The sequence below is a fragment of the Centroberyx affinis genome, unplaced genomic scaffold (genome assembly GCF_046629955.1).
Source record: "Centroberyx affinis isolate AG114_WGS23_722 - 3 ecotype Tasmania unplaced genomic scaffold, CSIRO-AGI_Caff_v1 ptg001319l_1, whole genome shotgun sequence".
Taxonomy (NCBI): domain Eukaryota; kingdom Metazoa; phylum Chordata; class Actinopteri; order Beryciformes; family Berycidae; genus Centroberyx; species Centroberyx affinis.
In genome coordinates this window covers 47,501-68,655 of record NW_027279822.1, presented here as the reverse complement: position 1 = coordinate 68,655, position 21,155 = coordinate 47,501, and the positions used below count along the sequence as shown (strand labels likewise).

At 43.5% G+C, this 21,155-nt stretch overlaps 2 protein-coding genes across 2 annotated transcripts in view; one reads left to right on the top strand and one right to left on the bottom strand.

Moving 5' to 3' along the window:
• The first annotated feature begins 304 nt into the window (after positions 1-304).
• Positions 305-1,663, top strand: LOC139649300 (C2 calcium-dependent domain-containing protein 4C-like). The gene has a single exon (XM_071525659.1). The coding sequence runs from the start codon at positions 305-307 to the stop codon at positions 1,661-1,663; it is 1,359 nt and encodes a 452-aa protein (XP_071381760.1).
• An 18,220-nt stretch (positions 1,664-19,883) lies between these two features.
• Positions 19,884-21,155, bottom strand: part of LOC139649297 (proline-rich protein 15-like protein A) — a 1,373-nt gene continuing 101 nt past the window's right edge. The window contains exon 1 of the mRNA XM_071525656.1: positions 19,884-21,155. This exon is cut by the window's right edge and continues 101 nt beyond it. Within this exon, the coding sequence (XP_071381757.1) occupies positions 20,873-21,155 (283 nt within the window). The 3' untranslated portion in view covers positions 19,884-20,872.

Here is a 21,155-nt window from a genome sequence, read left to right as displayed (position 1 = left end):
AGCGCTGAGGAGCAGCAGCCGCACAGCTGATTAGAATATGTAATACCCCCCCCCCCCCCCCCCCTCCCCCAGCCTTATTTAAACAGCCTGCCAGTCTGCAGCCGGCCTCAGACAGCAGACAGACCGGACTGCAGCAGAGACTCAGACCTGAGCTGGGAGTCGACTGGAGGAACATCAGTCACTTCTGTTTCATGAAGATTTCATCTGATGCTTTTCTGTGTTGAACTTTGAGAGACTTTGCCCGGAGGACCCGAGGATTTCCTTCTTCTGACACTGCTGTGAGTCGGATCCGGACTCCGGACCCATGTGGGTGTCGGAGCGGATCAGAGTCTCCGTGGATCCGAACCACTTCGCCTTCCCTGTGGAGTACAGCTTCCGGCTGGCGGACGTTATGTTCGGGGAGAAAGCGTCTCGGGACAGAAGGAAGAAAGCCTCTCTGTGTCCCAACGTCATCACCCCGAGCAGCATCCCGGAGTTCCGCATCCCTCCGAAGATCCCGACCCAGCAGGAGCCCAGGAGTCCGGACCGGAGCGAACGCCTCGCCGCCGCGAAGGGGACCCGGTCCGAGGGCGGGGGTCCGGAGGGCGAGGCGTCCGGGGAGCCGCTCGCTCAGGGGATCCGGGCGGAGACCGCGGACGAGCGTCCGCACGGCGGCTTCGGCGAGGACAGGAACACCAACGCGGATCCTCAGAGCCAGGCGGCGCTCTCCCTGCCGCACCTGGCCAAGACCCAGACCTGCTACGGCTTCTGCACTCTGCTGGAGAGTCCTCACACCCGCAGGAAGGAGTCCCTGTTCCACGGCGACCCCGGCTCCCGCGGACTCCCTCCGGCGCCTCCTCGGAGCCGGGCCCCCGGCGCCTCCTCCGGGCCGCCGCGCCGCGCCTCCTCCGGCCTCCGCAGACTGGCCTCCCGGCTGCGGCCCCCGCGGGACGCCGCCCCGCGCCGGCGGGGAACTCCGGACAGCGACGCCTCCTCCTCCTCCTCCCCCTTCGACTCCCCCTCGCCGGCCAGACCTCCTCCTGACTCCTCCTCGCTCAAAGCCCCGAGCCACCAGAGGCTCCCGTCCCGCACCGCGAGGAGAGCGACGGCGTCCAGGAGCGACTCTCCGTCCACGGACGAGGGCGGCAGCTCCACGGACGACAGCCCCGCCGTCCTCCGCCGGGCCTCCGGGGGTTCGGATCCGCCGCCCGGGACCTCCGGCCTCGCTCCCCCCGGCCTCGCTCCCCCCGGCCTCGCTCCCCCCGCCGTCTTCCCCGCGGACCCGGCGCCGTCCCGGGACGGAGCCGCGAAGGAGAGCCTCGTCCCCGTGGGGAGAGAAGGAGCGCTGCGTCTGTCGGCGGAGTACCGCCCCGAGGACCGGAGGCTCAGGGTCCGGCTGATCGGGGCCGAGGGCCTGTACGCCGGGCCGGACCACCCCAAGACCGTCGGCTGCAGCGTGAGCGTCTGCCTGCTGCCGGGGAAGAGCCAGAAACAACACAGCTCCGCCGTCAGGAGGAGCCGCGACCCCGTCTTCAACCACGACTTCTTCTTCCACGGCGTCGGCGAGGAAGACGTGGAGAACCGGTCGCTGAGGTTCAAAGTCGTCAACAAGATGCCGACCATGAAGAGAGACCACGTTCTGGGAGACTGTGAGATTTTGCTGAACAGTGTGTTGACTGTTTAAAAATGATTCTGTGTTTGTACTAGATGAAATGTTTTTTACTTGCTTTTTATACAGACCAAAGCTTTGAAAAGATTTATTAAAGAACAGAAAGAGATTTGTGTTGAGGACGTGACTTCTTGGGGAAAGGTTGATCTGGACGCACAAGCCGTGATAAGAATCGGTCACATTTCATATAACTCAACAAAACATAAGACTGCTGGAGAAATATTGATTGATTCATTAACAGACTCTGTGCCTCTATAAGTGTTGCAAAGGCTGAAAACACAAAACACAAAAACACAACAGTTTTTTGTCCTTTATAGCTGCACAAAATGAATTCATTGCATTCATATGACCTGCTGCACAAATGAATTTTAATTGAATTTTTAGAGAGAATTATCTCGTTGGTAAAACATCTGAAACTGGTCTGTTGTATGTGTGCAGTAGATTTAATGTAGACAAACATATTTAATATCCTTTATATAGGCCTACCTACTGTACAGCTGGCAATACTGCTACTACTAATAATTATTTTGTATTATTATTAGATACAATTTTCTTTTCGCTTAACCCCAGGAGGTCAGAGGTCAAGGGCTTTAGGACACTTCAGCGGGTTTTGGGGTTTGAACCTTGAACCCAGCTCTTCCTGTTCCTGTTCAGGTTCCCTACCTACAAACCACTCTGCAGCTCAACCTATATTACATATGATAATATCTGATTAATATCATATTCTGAGAGCGATCACATTATCGACCCACAACACCGAAATGTGAGTTTTGTTTGAAGAAGCGAAGTGAAGCGGCTGTCACGCCCGTCACTGAGTCACGCTCACCTGACCGCCGCTTCAGCGCCAAATCGATGCTCTCACACCGACGAGTCAGTGTAAATGCGCAGACAGCGCTAATCGAAAACACAGCAGTCAATCCCAGAGCTAATCGCTCTTTAATTTCAGCCCTCCTGTCATCATCTGAGCAGGAAAACAGATCAGATCAGCGCTGAGGGAGAGCTTGCTAGCCGAGGCGCTGAGCTGCAGAGAGGGAAGCCCGGTGGGACTCAGCCCGGGACTCAGCCATGGTGTTCGAGTCTCTGGTCAGCGACCTGCTGAACAGATTCATCGGAGATTATGTGGAAAACCTGGACAAGTCTCAGCTGAAGATTGGCATTTGGGGAGGTAAGCAGCGCGCGCAGCAGCTAGCTAGCAGCTAGCACCGATCCGTAGGGGGAGAATTGCAGGCCACACTCCATTAGAAATTCTGACAATTTAACATTGCCTTGCTTATCGGCAAACGCACACGCCTCGTAGAACATGACATGACGTTTCTACGAAATAACAGGATTCACTCTTCAATTCGGCATTCACTCAACCCACCAAGCAGCATTCATTTCAATGCAATCTCAACTTTTATTTTTGGTCCGCCTCTTGCTCCCAGATCCGCTCCACCAAAACACACCGTGGCTGGCGGAAGCGAGCAGTGTGAACCAATTCTAAAAGACGAGATTTTGTTCAACTAAGTGATATCTGGTGGATGATATGTGTGCCGAATTGAAGCGTGGCTCCTAACGATTAAGAATAGCTCTCCAGTCATATTTTATGAAGTATTTACCTTGGCCCATAAGCAAGGACACGTTAATCGCCAGATGTTTGAACAGAGTTTGGCGTGACGTGACGTTCTACTCATCCTGGAACGTCACGTATCGGGGCTAGCTAGCAGCGGGCGTAAACAAACCGCTGCCCGCTCGAGCCTTCACTGTCAAACTGTCCGGATGCAGTGACTGACAGCAGGCCGTCAGTGAGCAAAACATCTGTCAGTGTCATCTGTCAGTATCTGACACAGTTTGAAATGTAGTTTGGTGTGTCTGGGTGTCGAGGCGAGTCATCCTGCAGTCTGCAGACAGTCTGCAGCGCATCATGGAGCTTCTGTCTGTCTGCATGTCAGCACACCTGCTGCTGCACCTGCTCCCGGCTGGAGGGCCAACATGAGGCTCGGGTTAATTTCACTGTGACTTCATTCATTCACAACAAGTTACCACAGTGAGAGGAGGATTGTTCTGTCAGATTTCCCTCTCTGCTACAGAGCAGAGAGACAGAAAAACTCTCAGATGGGACAAAACCTTGAACAGGATCTGAGGTGTAAAGCAATGCTTTTCAGTCCTGTTCCTCAGGACCGGAGCCTGCTGGGTTTCAGTCTAGCGGTCTGACAGAGACCGGTTTAGACCCGGGATGGAAGGTGAACGCAGGGAACTAGAGAAACCCAGCAGGACTCCGGGTGTCGAGGATCAGGATTTAAAACCACCGCTCTAAAGTAGAGCTGGGCGATAATTCAATATTATCGTTTATCGTCTTTCAGTGGAATCATATCCTGATAATATGAAGACATTTTAATATCGTGACACACATTTCTGCTGTCTAAATTGATGATAAGCAAATTTTACTTAAAAACTGATAAAATGAGGTATGGTTGGAATTAGGGCTGGGCAATATATCGACATTATCTCGATATCGTGATATGAGACTAGATATCGTCTTAGATTTTGGATATGGTAATATGGTGATATGGCATAAGTGTCTTTTCCTGGTTTTAAAGGCTGCATTACAGTAAAGTGATGTCATTTCCTGAACTTACCAGACTGTTCTAGCTGTTCTATTATTTGCCTTTACCCACTTAGTCATTATATCCACATTACTGATGATTATTTATCTCATTGTGTAAATATTTTGTGAAAGCACCAGTAGTCATCCCTACAATATTGTCACAATATTGATATCGAGGTATTTGGTCAAAAATATTGTGATATTTGATTTTGTCCATATCGCCCAGCCCTACTTACAACTGAACATTTAGCCACTGTGTAGAAAATACAGAGATATATATCGTGTATCACCATTCAGCCTAAAAATACAGAGATATGATTTTTGGTCCATATCGCCCAGCCCTAGTTGGAATATTATTTGAATATTTCAGTTTTGTTTGACATCACACCTAACATCACCATTCAGCTCAATGGGATGAACATTCATTTGATTATTTAACATGTGATTTTGCATATGTGAGCCGTAATCGAGATGTACAGCACTGTGCAAAAGGCTTAGGCACATGTAAAAGAAAAAAAGTAAAGCAAAGATGCTTTCAAAAATAATTAAATGAAAAATTACAAAAAAATTACTATAAAGAGCAGTCTACTGACACACTAATGCAGAAATGCAGAAAAATGAATAAACATCTAAGACACAATTTATATAAAAACTCTTGGGTGCCTAAGACTTTTGCACAGTACTGAATATCGATATTGAAAAAGTCCTTATGATTATCCTGATATTGATTTCAACCTCTGAAGTGTATCGACCTGCTCATCCTTAAGTTTGGGAACCTGGACTGCACAACAAGCCAGCTTTCCATTTTAGAAATAATAATAATAATAATAATGATAATGATAATGATGTTACTAATGGAAGGTGAAAGGCCCAGTCAGTCTGTCTGTCAGTCAGTCAGTCTGTCTGTCAGTCAGTCAGTTGTCTGTCTGTCTCTCAGTCATTTGTCTGTCAGTCTGTCTGTCAGTCAGTCAGTTGTCTGTCTGTCTGTCTGTCTGTCAGTTGTCTGTCTCTCTGTCAGTTGTGTGTCTGTCTCTCTGTCAGTTGTCTGTCTGTCTGTCTGTCAGTTGTCTGTCTGTCTCTCTGTCAGTTGTGTGTCTGTTGAGCTTCATCTCTCCCCCCTGCAGGCCTGAACGCTCTGACCGGTCACGGTAAGACAGAGACGCACAAACCTGCTGCTGTGTTGTGTTTCTGTGTGTCTGAACCTGATCCTCCATCAGATGGTCTTCTTTTAGAGAGATCTCCCTTTAGAGAGAGCTGTAGGAGTGAGACTAGACCCGGCCCGTCTCTCTGTCCCTCCGTCCTGACCCGGGACTCCCTCCTCCTAGTCTAGTGTCTGGTGTCTACTGCAGCAGCATGTCCTGTCAGCAGGAAGTTACACCGTTCATACTGATTTACAGATAATTCAACATGAGAAAAGCCCAGTCATGTTTGACTGACTGTTTTGAATTTTGAAATATATCAACTTTCCCTCAGTTCTCCCTCCATGACTTCTCCTAGACCAGTTCCTCTACAGTCCAGTGTAACTTTCTAAATCACAAAGGAAATGCTTAAACTGTATTTAACCCTTCAGCTTGTCAGCCTTCTCCCAAACCCCTAAAACCCTCTGGCCTTTCCACTGTTTGGTTACTAGAGATGGGACGATATGTCGAAATAGGCATGGGACGATATGAAAATTTCATGTCACGATTATCCTGGTCAAAATAATTGTGATTCTCAATATTATCCCGATAATCATCAAAATATGCTTAAAACTCTTAAAAAGGCACTAAAAGATACTGGAATCACGTTACCTTACATTTTGTTAAGAAACAAATATTTTGATTGCATCATAGGACACATATTTTTTTTTGTGAACATCCTTTTTTAGTGAAAAACAAACAAGGACAGATTCAGACTCTCACCGACACCCAGCAGGTAATCACAATGAGAGAAAAAAATCAATTAATAAAAAGAATCTACCTATCAACCTGATATCCAAACATCCACATGGTTCAGTTAGTTATGTGTTGTAAATGCACAGAAAATGAATAACTTGTTTTGTTTCAGATCACACAGACAGAGGCACAGCAAGGACAGCAGAATGATCAATCAAACAATCAGGAAATCAATAGGACTGAATGTTAGTGAGCTAGACAGCTTGTTCAGGTCGTGAGGATATTCACGATTATCCCGATAATGGAAATTCACCAAGATAAAATTATCTTGAGTGTTTCTATCGTGATAAAATATAAAATCTTATATCCTCCCATCCCTATGTCAAAATTCAATACATCTCAATACAGAATGTGTCAGTCTGTATGTTGTGTCAGGAACATGAATGGTGATATGAGCTCCATGTTATTCTGCTGTCAGGAACATGAATGGTGATATCAGCTCCATGTTATTCTGCTGTCAGGAACATGAATGGTGATATCAGCTCCATGTTATTCTGCTGTAGTAATCACTAATGAGACTCTTGACCATCACAGTTTCACAAGCTCTCCATCCAAATTATATTATTGTCACTTTGTAACGACATTTTTAAATTGTTGTTTACATTCTAGCAGCCAATGGCATCGCTGGAAAGATTTGAGTCTCAGAAATAAACAGAATTCTGCACAGTCAGTGCAGTCACAGTCTGTGTTGTCACTGAACTTTTATTGATCACATCGGATCCTGATTTATTGAACCTGAACCTCAGATCACATATTGAATTGTGAGATAAGCAGATCGTCCCATCACTAATGTCTACTGATAATTCTGATAATTCAGAATTCTTTTTTTTTTTATGCGATTGATATTTTTATTGAAAACTTTTATGAGCTATAAAAAGAAGACAACATCCAATAAACACAAAATCCAAATCAGAGCAGCACCACTGCATATAGAGAATAATATAACAGCACATACAGCTCAGCACACACACACACACACAAGGAAAGACAGACAGCTGTCTTTATTCTCAGTGTAGCATACCCTCCGAAAGATTTAGGACTCGACTGGTGGTTTTCAACATTTATTTCCATAAACCATTCCGTAACCAACTCGTTGAATACCAACGTGAGAACTGATAAGACACAAAGATACACCAGTTACATTTATGTTTTCATTATATGCAAAACAGTTAGCATAGCTTTAGCTTTCTGATACAAATCATCAACACAAGTACCGTAAACACTACAAATTGCTAACCTTGTGCCTCCTCGGGGGGTTGCTATTTCCAGTCCTTTATTGTTCATTTACCGCAACTCTTTCATTGCCTCTTTCTCCTTTGTTTACCTTAACTTATTACTTTGCCGTTAACTCGTTCCGTATCACCTTGTTTTTACCGGAAGACACAACATAGCCAGGAAGTGACATAGTAGGTTAGCGATCTCTTCAAAATAAAAGCTCATTACAAATATAACCTTCAAAACGGACAATATGCATATAAAAACCAGATGAATGACATTTTACTATAATGCACTCCAATCATGAAATATATTTATGTAACGAAATCATGTCACAATGCATTTAAAGTAACTTAACTATTAGTTTTTAAAGATTTTAACTTATTTAACCATTTTAGCAACACAAGGCTGCCCTCTTGTGGACAAAATGAGTAACAGCAATACATAAAACCAAAAAGTGGTCTGCTACACTCCCACCAAAATTATTTGTGTTCCACATTGAATACTGTGAGTGTGAACTAAGAATAATTTTCTCAATAAGAGTGTCATTGTCTTTGTGTAGCCACATCTTAAGAAGCTTCAAAAAGCAGAACTAACTTCTGCACTGGGCGTTCCAATATTGAAGGTTTGGCAAGACGCTCACCCTTCTTGCTCAGATTCTTATCTCCTACTGAGATTTTCACTCTTCTTACAAGTCCATCCTTGCCACTGACGGTCTCTATGACTCTTGCAAGTCTCCATTCACCTCTGGGTAACAGTTCATCTTTGTCCATCACTATATCACCCACCATTAGATTTCTTTTTGGCGTGTGCCACCGCTGCCTTGTGGTGATATTGTGGAGATATTCTCGTTTCCATCTACTCCAAAACTGTTCCAATAAAAACTGTACACGACGCCATCTCTTTGCTCCATACAGGTCCTCTTTAGGGAATGTGCCTGGTGGAGGAAGTGCTGTGCTGGATTTCATGTTGAGGAGATGATTGGGGGTGAGAGGTTCAAGGCTGTCAGGGCAGTTCAAGTTATCAACAGTGAGGGGTCGGCTGTTGACTATGGCCATGGCTTCGTACAGTACAGTCCTTAATGAAGCATCGTTGAGTCTGCCTTGAGAAAGAGACAGGGTAGAGCTCAGAACACTTCTGACAGTCTTTATCTGGCGCTCCCACACGCCCCCTGCGTGACTGGAGTGAGGTGCATTCATGATGAAATCACACTGTTTCTGTGACAGGAATGTGTTCAATCTCTGTGTGTCAAGTTCTTGTAAAGCTGTCTTGAATTCATTCTTGGCACCAACAAAATTGGTGCCCTGATCACACTGAATTTGACGGACTGCACCACGGAGAGCAATGAAACATCGCAGGGCGTTGATGAAGGTGTCCGTGGACATATCCTCTAACATCTCGATGTGAATGGCTCGTGAGCAAAAACAGGTAAAGAGCAGGCCGTATCGTTTATGCTGTTTTCTTCCCTGTGTCGTCATGAAAGGGCCAAAGCAATCCATACCACAGTGTGTGAAAGGAGGGGAGGGCTCGACGCGTTCAACAGGTAAGTCACTCATTCTTTGACCCTCTGCAGCTCTCCTGAGTTTACGACAGATCACACACTGATGGATGTATGATGTTACTGCTCTGCTCATTCCAGGAATCCAATATCCACTGGCTCTGATTTCATTTATTGTGAATCCTTTTCCTTGATGTTTTGTCTTTTCATGGTTGTGAGCTATTATTAACTTTGTCACATGGTGCTCTTTAGGAATGACAATTGGATGCTTGAAGGAGTCAGTGAGTGACGAGTGGCGGAGTCGTCCTCCCACCTTGAGGAGACCGTCTGTGTCGAGGAAAGCATCAATGTGGTGTAATTTGTTGCCACGCTGTAGTTGATTACCTTTGCTCAATGATTTGATTTCCTCTTCATATGCTTGTCTTTGCAGATCCTGGATTATGACACGCTCAGCACTTTCTCTTTCGCTCACTGTTGAAAGAGCATGTGATGTAATCTTTTTGACTCGTCGAAGCAGACGGGCTACAGCTCTGGTAGCTCGGGACCATGATGAGAACTTGGACAGGCGGTCGACAAGACTCATTATTTCTGTGGTTTTTGTTTGCAAGGCTTGTGCTTTTTTGACTTCCGGATCCCCTATGGACAGGTCTGGCACTGCATCATTTTCCGTGGGTAACTCCTTCTCCCAGAGAAACATGGGGCCGGTGAACCAGTCAGATGCAAGTAGTTCATTTACAGTTTTACCTCGGGATGCTCCATCTGCTGGATTCTCATCCGTAGGGACGTAGCGCCATTGCTGTGGGTCTGTACAGTGGCGGATCTTCTGGACCCGGTTGGCTACAAAAGTGTGAAATCGCCGTGCATCGTTATTTATGTAGCCTAACACCACCTTTGAATCAGTCCAAAAGTATTCTTTTCCATCAACAATTCTCAATTCTTCTCGGAGCATGTTACTGATGGAGACTGAAACCACTGCTGCAGTTAATTCGAGCCGTGGTATTGTGGTCACTTTTGTTGGAGAAACACGAGCCTTTCCTATCACCAGTGAGCAGTGAATCTCTCCTTTCTTGTTCTTGACTCTCAGATAAGAGCATTGTCCGTATCCGCTTGTGCTCGCATCTGAGAAGTGGTGTAATTCAGTCTCTACAACTTCTCCAAAGTCAGCAGGTAAGTAACAGCGATTGATGTTTATTTTCTGTAGGTTGGTGAAATCACGTTGCCAACTCTCCCACCGTGGTTTTAACCTCTCTGGCAGGGGTTCATCCCAACCAGTGCCCTGGTTGCACATCTCTTGGAGGATTCTCTTTCCGTGGAGGACATATGGTGCGAGAAAGCCGAGAGGATCATATATGGAAGCGACAGTAGATAATATGCCTCTCCGTGTGGCTGGTTGGTCCTTTAAGGTGTTGTTGAATCTGAAGCTGTCCTCTTTTATGCTCCATTGAATTCCTAAAGCTCGTTCCAGTGTGTCATTGAATGTTAAGTCCTTTGTGTTTGTCTCTGTCGCACACTCTGATGGGGGCAGGCTCTGTAATACAGCATGGTTATTTGACACAAATTTGTGGAGACGGAGACCACCTTTGCTGCATATCTCCCTTGCCTCCTGTGCCAACTGAATGGCTCTTTTCACATTGTCTGTACTTGTCACTCCGTCGTCTACATAAAAGTCTTTTGCAACAAATTGTGCTCCTACTGGGTGTGAGTGGCTGTGTTCTTTGGCTAAATACTTAAGTCCATAGTTCGCACACCCAGGGGATGACACCGCACCGAAGAGGTGTACTTTCATGCGGTACTCCTGAGGTTGTGTTGTTGTATCTCCATCCTTCCACCAGAGGAACCGGAGGTAGTTGCGGTCTTCCTCTTGGACATGGAATTGGTGAAACATTTTTTCTATGTCACATAGAAGAGCAATGGGATGCCGTCTGAACCTTATAAGAATACCTGTCAGGTTATTGATCATGTCTGGTCCTGGGAGCAGGTGTTCATTTAAGCTTGTGCCACAGTATTTTGCAGAGCAGTCGAACACAACACGCAATTTGTCAGGCTTCTGAGGGTGATATATGCCATGATGTGGAATATACCACCGCTCACCTTCAGTTCCATCTGTGGGCACTTCTTCCACGTCACCTCTTTTTATGATTTCCTTCATGTATGTTGTGTAGTCTCTTTTGTATTTTTCATCCCTGCTGAACTTGCGTCGAAGATGACTGAGCCTGATTTCAGCGAGCCTTTTGTTGTCAGGTAGGGAGGGCCGTTTTCTGAATGGAAGAGGCATCTCGTAATGTCCCTGGGCATTTTTCTTTATACCATCCTTGAGTGTGCTCAGGAACATGAGGTCCTCTTGTGAGACAGTTTTGTCATCTCCTTTCGTGTCCTTAAAGTCTGACTCCAGGACGCTTATCACATCCATCGGCGTTACTGGAGGAAGTTCCTTTACCGTGACTCTGTGACACAGGCTGGACTGTCTTTCATTAAGGCCAGGTGTAGAGCAGCCCACAATGCTCCACCCCAAGTCTGTGAGGACGGCGTAGGGCTCATTGTCTGCTCCATCAATCAGTTGTCTGGGTTTTATAGCTCTTGGACAGTTATACCCAATGAGGAGTCCAACATCACAGCTGAGGAGAGGGGGTATCTGATCTGTGATTGCTGCTAGGTGAGGCCATTGTTTTGCTGTTTGATGGGTAGGTATGTTATCACGGTTCCTGGGGATACAGTCTTTTGTGTATGAAGGAGGGAGATCAATGTAAATGCCTGAATTGTAGCCTCTGACACGAAGTCCTTCTACTCTTTCACTTTTCATTATCATGCTCTCTCCTAGCATAGTAGTGAGTTTCAGTTGTACAGGGAAAGTGTTTGGTTGTAATTCATCACTTACTTCTCTCTCTATGAAGGTGCTGTCGCTCTGGGTGTCCAGCAGTGCATAGACGAGATGTTCTTTGGACGGCTGGGTGGCAGAGGAGATCCACACAGGGACGATCATGGAGGTGCTGTATGACTGACCCTCTTTAGTGACACAGAGTGGGCTAGCTGTCACAATTTCATTTGTACAGTTTGAAGCTGTGTTCACATTTGCTGTAATTTTCCTTTTTTCCATGCTTACAGGTCTATCTTTCTCCTCATGCCCTCTGTAATGTTCATCATGTAGACAGGTGGGATGCCTTCCCTTGCACAGATCACAGGTGTGACGGTGTCGACATTCCTTGGCGCTGTGACCTGGTTTGACACATCCATAGCACAGTTTATTGTCTTTTATGAATGTTCGTCGTTCCTCGAGGGATTTTTCTTTGAATTTTGAGCACTTGGATAGTTGATGCTTGTCATCTTTGCACCACATGCAGGGAGGCCTTTCTTTTCCGTAGTTTGACCTTATGTTTTCAGTGTTCGCATTTGTTTGAGTGCTGAAGACACTTACTTTGTTTCCCTTTGTTTCATTTGTGTTTCTTTTGACGTAGGATGAGCTGGATGAGTGTAGAGCATGCAGGGAAGTGATTGGGTTACATGCTATCTCCGCTTCCACTGACACAAATCTGGCGAAGTCTTCAAAAGTGGGGAAGTCTCTTCCTTCCATGAGAGCTATTGAGACTTGACGATTCCAGCGTGCTGCTAGCCAATCTGGGACTTTCTGTGTCAGCTTTTGATTCTCTTCACAATCATTCAAGATTTCTAAACCTCTCACGTGAGGCATGGCTTGGAGACAGGCATTCAGGAAATCAGAGAAGGCCCTTAACCCTTCAGCGTCTTTGGTTTGCACTTTCGGCCATTTTGACAGCTTGTCTCTGAAAGCCCTTTGAATGACAAATGGCTGCCCGTAGCGTTGGTTGAGCTTATTCCATGCATCTCTGTATGCTTCGTCATCGTCTCGATAAAAGGTGCCTTCAATACATTTGTGAGCAGGGCCACTGACATATTTCTTTAGATAATAAAGTTTGTCGGCTGATGAGATGCCTTTTTTATCTATCAGTGACATGAATGAAGCTCTCCATTCAATGTAGTGGATGGGGTCTCCTCCAAACACTGTGGGCATTGGCATGGGGAGTCTGTTGATGGTTATGCTGTCTTGTATCGCTTGGGCTAAAGAGGAGATGTCAGTGGAGGAATTTGGTGGGACTATGGAAGGGTTTTGGTGATACACAGAGGGGATGGCAGAGTTCTGCCTGTTGTATCTACTGTCTTGTTGCTGTGTAGGCAGACTGTTCATTTGCTGTAAGGGCTGATTGTCAGTTTCCTGTCTGATTTCTCTGTCGTAGCTTTCCAGCCTGACACGTGCTACTTCTCTGTCCCTTTCTGCTTGCAAACGCTCTAATTCAGACTCCATCATCCTTATTTTTTCTTTCTGCTTTCTTTCTTCCTCCATTAGTTTACACTGAGCTTCTTTTGCAGCGAGCTCTGCGACTGCTTCAGCCCTCTTTGCAGCCATAACTGATGCTTCAGAGAAGTGACTATTAGCTGACTGAGAAGCAGTCCCATAAATGGAGTGGGCGTAGTTATGAGCATGGAGCTCACGAAGTTTGCGTTTTTCACGCTCTGCATCAAAGACATCGTCTATTCCGGATAAGCGTTCATTTATTATTTTCATAATGTCTTTAGTGACTGCCTCACAAGCATCTATTTTGCGTCTTAAATCAGCGGATGGGGTGGTACCCTGTCTTATATCAGAGTAAATTTTCATGATGTCATCTTTTCCGTTTTCAACAGTGTCTGCCATTTTAGCTAGTTCCATATCTGTTGTGTTTTGCTTTAGGTTTTCTTTCGTTGATCTGATTTGAATTTTCCATTGTTCATAAAGGCTAAGCAGTCTCCTTTCTTTTTTACTTTGTTCCTCCCTTTGATAGGCAAGAAACCTCTCTGTGGGTACACTTTTGCGTTCTGAATGACGTGGTATTTTTATTTCCTCCGTTTCATTCATTTCGTGTTGAAGCTCAAGTAGTTCTTTATTTTTGGTTTCAGTTAGCTCCTTTAATTCCTGCCATGACAAGCGTTCTTCATCCTTTTGATTTAGCAATCCTCTATTTTCTTCAATTTCTGCTTGTAGTTTATTTATCTGTTCCTTTAAGACATCCATTTTTTACTGTATTTGTAGTCTTTACCGTCCCTTGAGCCATCACTTTACCATACGATGCTGTAGCGTACCTCCGTGCTGTGCTGCTTGACCGTGGAGTTCACAGACGGAGTGGCGATGCATGTGGTAAAGTTGTCACTGGTCCCTTGCTGGGTGAAGTCACCGGAGCCTTGATGAGCGAAGTTATCCCTGGTGCCTCGCTGGGGTAAGTTCTCACTGTAGCATACCCTCCGAAAGATTTAGGACTCGACTGGTGGTTTTCAACATTTATTTCCATAAACCATTCCGTAACCAACTCGTTGAATACCAACGTGAGAACTGATAAGACACAAAGATACACCAGTTACATTTATGTTTTCATTATATGCAAAACAGTTAGCATAGCTTTAGCTTTCTGATACAAATCATCAACACAAGTACCGTAAACACTACAAATTGCTAACCTTGTGCCTCCTCGGGGGGTTGCTATTTCCAGTCCTTTATTGTTCATTTACCGCAACTCTTTCATTGCCTCTTTCTCCTTTGTTTACCTTAACTTATTACTTTGCCGTTAACTCGTTCCGTATCACCTTGTTTTTACCGGAAGACACAACATAGCCAGGAAGTGACATAGTAGGTTAGCGATCTCTTCAAAATAAAAGCTCATTACAAATATAACCTTCAAAACGGACAATATGCATATAAAAACCAGATGAATGACATTTTACTATAATGCACTCCAATCATGAAATATATTTATGTAACGAAATCATGTCACAATGCATTTAAAGTAACTTAACTATTAGTTTTTAAAGATTTTAACTTATTTAACCATTTTAGCAACACAAGGCTGCCCTCTTGTGGACAAAATGAGTAACAGCAATACATAAAACCAAAAAGTGGTCTGCTACATGTACTGTCTTGTATTTTTATTCTTTCCATTTTGTCTAGGCTTAGGAACTAAGAAGTAGTTCCCTTAAGGAACTGGTAGTAATGTTTCCAAAATTGCATGGATCAGAAAGCACTTCCTTTATCTATTTGTGTTATTGATAGGGAAAGATATTAAAGGAATAGTTCAGTATTTTGAACCCTGGGCCCAAATAACATGTTTTCTGTCATGATCCCTATTAGTACAAGCCATAACTTCTCTACCTGCTTGCTCTGCCCGTCTGGTAACAACCAGGTGCCCCCTCCCACTCTACTGCAATAGAAACCTAGGGGCAAACATCTTTGAAAAGTATGCTAAACGTTGTTTTGCAAAACACGGCGCTCACAGTATAATCATACCGGTGTCAGTATGTTATCTTGAAAAAAATGTGAAAACCCGAGTTTTCTGTCAATAGCTGTGTTCTATTTGGATAAGAAAAAATTTTTCTCTGCGTGACACATATCCCTCCGCAGATGCAGCAAAACGAGAGCCGGAAGAATGCCACTGTCTCCAAAAATATCTGCTGACAGAAAGCTTGGTTTTAAAATTTTTTTTCAAGATAACATACAGACGGTGTATAATGTTTAGCATACTTTTCAAAGACTGTTGTGTTTGCCCTTAGGTTTCTATTGCAGTAGAGTGGGAGGGGAAAGCCAGTTGTTACCACACAGACGGAGTAGGTGACAAGCGAAGTTATATATAGAGATAATAGAGATCATGATGGAAAACCTGTTATTTGGGCCCAGGGCATCTCTCATCTTAGCCAAGGAGGTGAATTTACATGAATCTACACCAATGTTTAGCTAAGGTGTCATAGAAATTTCAATGCTTCTCAGTCAGTTGCCTGTATGCTATTACTTTGGTTTGCCTTAAAATTCAAGGCTTCATCATCTGCCTCAGCCTGCTTATCAAATTGAATCATGAAGAAGCAATTCTTAAGGAAGCAACACTGATAAAATTGTATCAACACCCAAACCTAATTTTGCATGGTTTTAGAGTGGAAAGGAAGTGTTGATATAGGAGTGACTTACAGAGGAATCAGAAGGAGAGGAAAGGGTGACTACAGGCTTGGAAGGAATGAAAAGTCCTGGAGTCTGTTGTGCACTGGTGATGGTTACATTGCCCAGCACAATGACAGAAAAACAATTCAACAAACCTACCACTCCTCTGTCTCTAACAGAGTAGCAGTGTATCTGGACTGGCCTGCTGGCTCTCTGTCCTTCTACAGTTTCCTCTGACACACTGATCCACATCCACACCTTCCACTCCACATTCACTGAACCGCTCTACCCTGGGTTTGGGTTTGGGCTTGAGATTAACTCCTCAGTGTCTCTGTGTCAGATATAGGAGGTTCAGTCAGAGGTCACTCAGAGATAGTTGACTCTGTACAGGATCACACACACACACACATACACACACACACAAATATACCACAAAACAAGTAAAATAACTTTTTGATTAGTTTTAGATTACGTTCTATGCCAGTCCATAGATCTGTGTGAGCTCTAATGTTAAGAGGGTGGCAGTGTGTAGCACCAGAAGAAGGTGCCCAATATGTAGCCCCCGCCCCAACTTCCAGCTTGCATCGGGTACTTGGGGGATGCTGCAAGTATAACTATGAAATCGGGTCAAAGAGGTTTGTTATACTGGTTGGCTTTTGCTACTCAACAAATATGATGCTGATTGGCCAGAAGGTGGCACTGTAACTACATGCTACCTGGTTAAATAAAGGTTAAATAAATAAAAATAATGGTCAATTTAAAGATCTAAAGAAATCTGGATTCTGAAATCTCTGGATCAGAATGATCCGATATGATCATTAAAAAAAAACTGTCAAAACTCAAAGCCAGCAAGATCAGTCTCATCCTACACGTTTTCTAATTAGTTATTTTCTTGCTGTGTTTAACGTTAGTTATAGCTAACTGGTAGGGTGTTCTGGTAAATTCAGAATGTATATAGTCCTCCAAATGTTTTGTAGGGTGAAATTTTCAATCGATCCTGTCATGAAATACATCGGATAAAATTGTGGAAACTCACAATTCTATCTCTATACACCATTTTACGATCCCTATGATCCCTTCTAGAAATCCACAGACAACAGGAATCATGGTAATGTCAGTATCCTAATCACTGCAAGTGTCCATCAAATAAAAAACTGGGTAAAACATTGATACAGTATTCATTGTTTATTTGTTTATTTGTTTGTTTGTTAGGATCCCCATTAGCTTTGCCCTAAAGCGCAGCTAGTCATCCTGGGGTCCACATTTAAAAACATACATTAAACATTACAATTAACACAAATAGCAAACACCAAACATCAACATAACACTTATATTAAAAAAACAAAAAACATAAACAAAAACAAAACATTAATATGTATGAGTAAAACTTACACTGATGCCTCTCTCAAAGTTACCAGGAAAAAACTACAAATCCGCATATGCATAGTATCCTACAAATATGATATTCCTAAGTGTTTCCTTATTTGTTGTTGTTATTGTTGTTCATGCATGAGAAAAATATGTTCACTAATGGGTGTATTGTACTCATATAGCCTCCAGTAATGGAAATAAAATGGGCAGAAAACCCATTTGGTACACTTTGGGCACTTTGGATATCCAAACAGCTAACAGCTGCACTAATTCTCTGTTATATTGTTGTACTTTTTGTATTTTCATCAAATTTACAGTTGTAGTCAAGGAGCAGGAAAACAGATTCAGTTGCATCATTATCCATGGGATATTGGTCATAATGGTGATATTACCTTTCAAATTTATATTATATACAAGACGAGGATGAAAATATTATTTTTCCCTTCCGTCTCGATTTACTCTTGGATGGTAATAGGTATAGGTTTACTGATATTCCCTAGCTTCTTATCTACCAAAGGAGGCAGAACCATTCATTCATTTTGGGTCATTTTAGATGTTTTTTTTTCCAGATTTTTGGCTAGGGTTTAATGAAATGGCTTTTATTGTGAAATCAACTATATCTATATATATAATCTTGTGATGTAAATGTACCATGGCTGTGTAATGAAGTTGTCAAAATAAATGTTAAATTCTTAATTCATAAATGGGTTGTGAAGTCCTCAGTCTTTAAACTTTGATTTGTTAGTTTGCTTCATCTGGCACTTTCTACTTTTCTGTATTTGTACTTTGGCTAGACTGAAAAACAGCTTGCTAGCATTAGCATTGAAATCACTGGGTACCACTAGCTGCAAGCTACCTTGTTAGCTTAAGTCGTGTAATACCAATTGATTTCAATGAGAAATGTAGAAAATAGAGTGTAATAGAGGGTAATGTGTCATGGAGGGTCAAGCAGGTGTTTCATTCCAACCAAACACTACAGCAGATGATTTCATTGAGTTCCTCCTCTCTAGTTGAAGGTGTGAAATCAGCTGATCATCATCACCCATCACTCTGGAACTAGTAAAGGAGGTGGAGGAGGAGGTGGAGGAGGAGAGCATGGAGGAGTACACTGCTTCAGAACTGCTAACTGTCACAAACCGACTGTTGTTAATATTGAGGATATTTTTATTGTTTCTGATGGTATTGTTTTTTTTGCTGTCGTGGGTGCTGTTGAACCTCGCCACCGGGCTGAAGCTCAGACACTGACAGCAGAGACAACACTGCCCCCTGCTGGTGCTGACCAGGTACAGCAGGCCCACACCAGGGAGGGAGGAATGAATGAATGAATGAATGACCTTTAATGAAAGAACACTTAGCAAAACAGATTTATAAAGTCCTTCACAAGACATGTAAAATTTAAGATATAAATAAAGTGGAAAAATAAGTAGAAATAGAATTAAACACTAAAGACCAAATGCTCAGAAAGAAATTAAATCTGAATAAAAACAGATCAGAGATCATAATTGATTAATTATGCTGCCCAATCTCAGGTTGTAGGATTGGAGATCAGAGTCAAAAATGTAGGTGCAAAAAGAGCAAATTATATCTTGTTAGAATAAGATATATATTTTATTCATAAAACAACCAATTCAGTCAGTATGCTATTTTACAAAAATATTTACAATATAAATCCCATTTTTTGCAATACCCAACAAACCAAGCTGAAATGATCGCAGTATATAATTATACAGCAGTTTAGTGCTGGAGAAGAACAGATTATTGACAATATTATCAGTCAAAGTCTAAAAGTTAAAGTGAGATTTCTTTTTGGTATAACATTAATTAACTTTTACTACATGTGTTCTGAGTCAATACTGAAGTCAGAGTATTGTCATGCTGCCATTTCCCCACCGACAGACTGTAAACTGTTGACTGTAAAAAGTTGTGGATTATTACTTTAACATAATGTTTTTTACGTAAAGATGCAGTTTGTTGAATTTCTCTGCATATATGTAGTAGGTGTGTAGGCAGCCTGTAGTCGATACTATTGTATTCACTACTTTAACTGTGAAAATGTTGACTTCAGACAAAACCAGGGTAAGAGCAGTTTCAGAAAACATTTATTGTTAGAAATCAGTAGCTCCCCCTTCTGGACAGGTAAGGAAAGGACTGGTTTAAAACGAGCGTGCAAAGAAGTTTTAATCTCATATTAAAGGAATAGTTCACCCAAAAATGAAAATCCTGTCATCATCTCCTCCTCCTCATGCCAGTTGAAACACAGGTGAAGTTTGTCCATATAACACACAGGGAGGCTGCAGCACAACTCCATAGCAGCCTTCTCCAAAACAACTGAAGTCAGTGGGGACCAGTTCTTCAGAGTTCCAAAAAGACCTACAGTATATTTACACCATCATTTAGTGCAAATCTTAACTATAGCCGATTGATTTGCAACAAATAATGGTGTATAGGTCTTTCTATTCACAGTGTGATTGTTTGGCTGTTTTTGTTTTGGAGCTCTAAAGAACAGGTCCCCATTGACTTCAGTTGTTTTGGAGAAGGCTGCTACCAAGTTGTGCTGGCAGCCTCCCTGTGTGTTATATGGACTAACAAATTTCACCTGTGTTTCATTTGGCATGAGGGTGAGTAGATGATGACAGGATTTTCATTTTTGGGTGAACTATTCCTTTAAATAATGGATAATGTTTTTATATGCATAAGAAGATAAAACGCCACAACAAACACTTGGGAATATGTGGGCTGTGCTGCTGCTGCTGCTACCGACGGTACTACCTCATATCTAGTGCGATATCCGTGAAAATAAAATATATATATAAAAAAAAAGAAACACAATGGTGATCTTACAGGTGGTCCAAATGTTAAAGTGATAGTGGCTTTGCCCAAGAGAATCTGATTCAGCGGACGTTATATCGTGGCCTGTTGCTTAGAAAATCCATCCAATAACGCAGGTTTGATCCCTGTGGCCTCTAGACGACAGGGCGGCCTGCTTGTCGGGGGAAATTGTCCCGTTACCAAAAGGTCACAGGCTCGATCCCTGCGACCGCCAACGTGTCCCGTCCGGGTGCCTTTGAGCAAAACACTCCTTGTAAGGTAAGGGTGTCAGCAAAGTGATGAAAAAATGCTTTTTAAAAAAGTTAAAAATTCAATTTGAAAGCGGCATTTTTGTCTTACTGTTTTATACATGTATTTCTGTGTGTGTGTGTGTGTGTGTGCGTATATGTGTGAATTTATGTGTCTGTGTTTATGTGTGTCTATTTGTGTGTGTATACCTTTTTTGTGTGTATGCGTGCCTTTATACGTGTGTGTATTCACAGTATGTGTGCATGTATTTATGTGTCTGTTCACGTGTGTGTATTTATGTATATGTATGTCTTTTTTGGTGTATGTCTTTATTGTGTTTGTGAATGTCTTTGTGTGTGTGTGTGTGTGTGTGTGAATACCGTTACTGTGTGTGTATGCCTTCACTTGTGTGTGCATTCACAGTATATGTGTGTGCATTTATGTGTATGTATGTCTTTTTTATGTATGTATGTCTTTATTTTTGTGTGTGTGTTTGCCTTTATAGTGTGTGTGTGTGTGTGTGTGTGTGTGTGTGTGTGTGTGTGTGTGTATGCCTTTATGTGTGTATGTATGTATTAACACATACTGCATGTGTCTATGTGTGTGTCCTGTCACTTCCGGCCCTCTGGTTCTCGTCTCTCGCGGCGTCGCCTCCGCAGAACATCTCCGGGTTCTCCGCCAGCGTCGCTCGCACTCTCTTCTTCTCCTTAAACCTCCCAGAGTGCGACACCTTGACGTGGCGCCCCCTGTTGGCGGTCGTTTTATCCACGATCCGCTCCAGCCGGGCGTCCAGCTGCGAGTCGTCGACGGCGTCCTCCGGCGGGACAGGAGTGGCGGCGGCGGCTCCGGCTCCGTTCTGGCCGGCGGCGGCGGCGGCG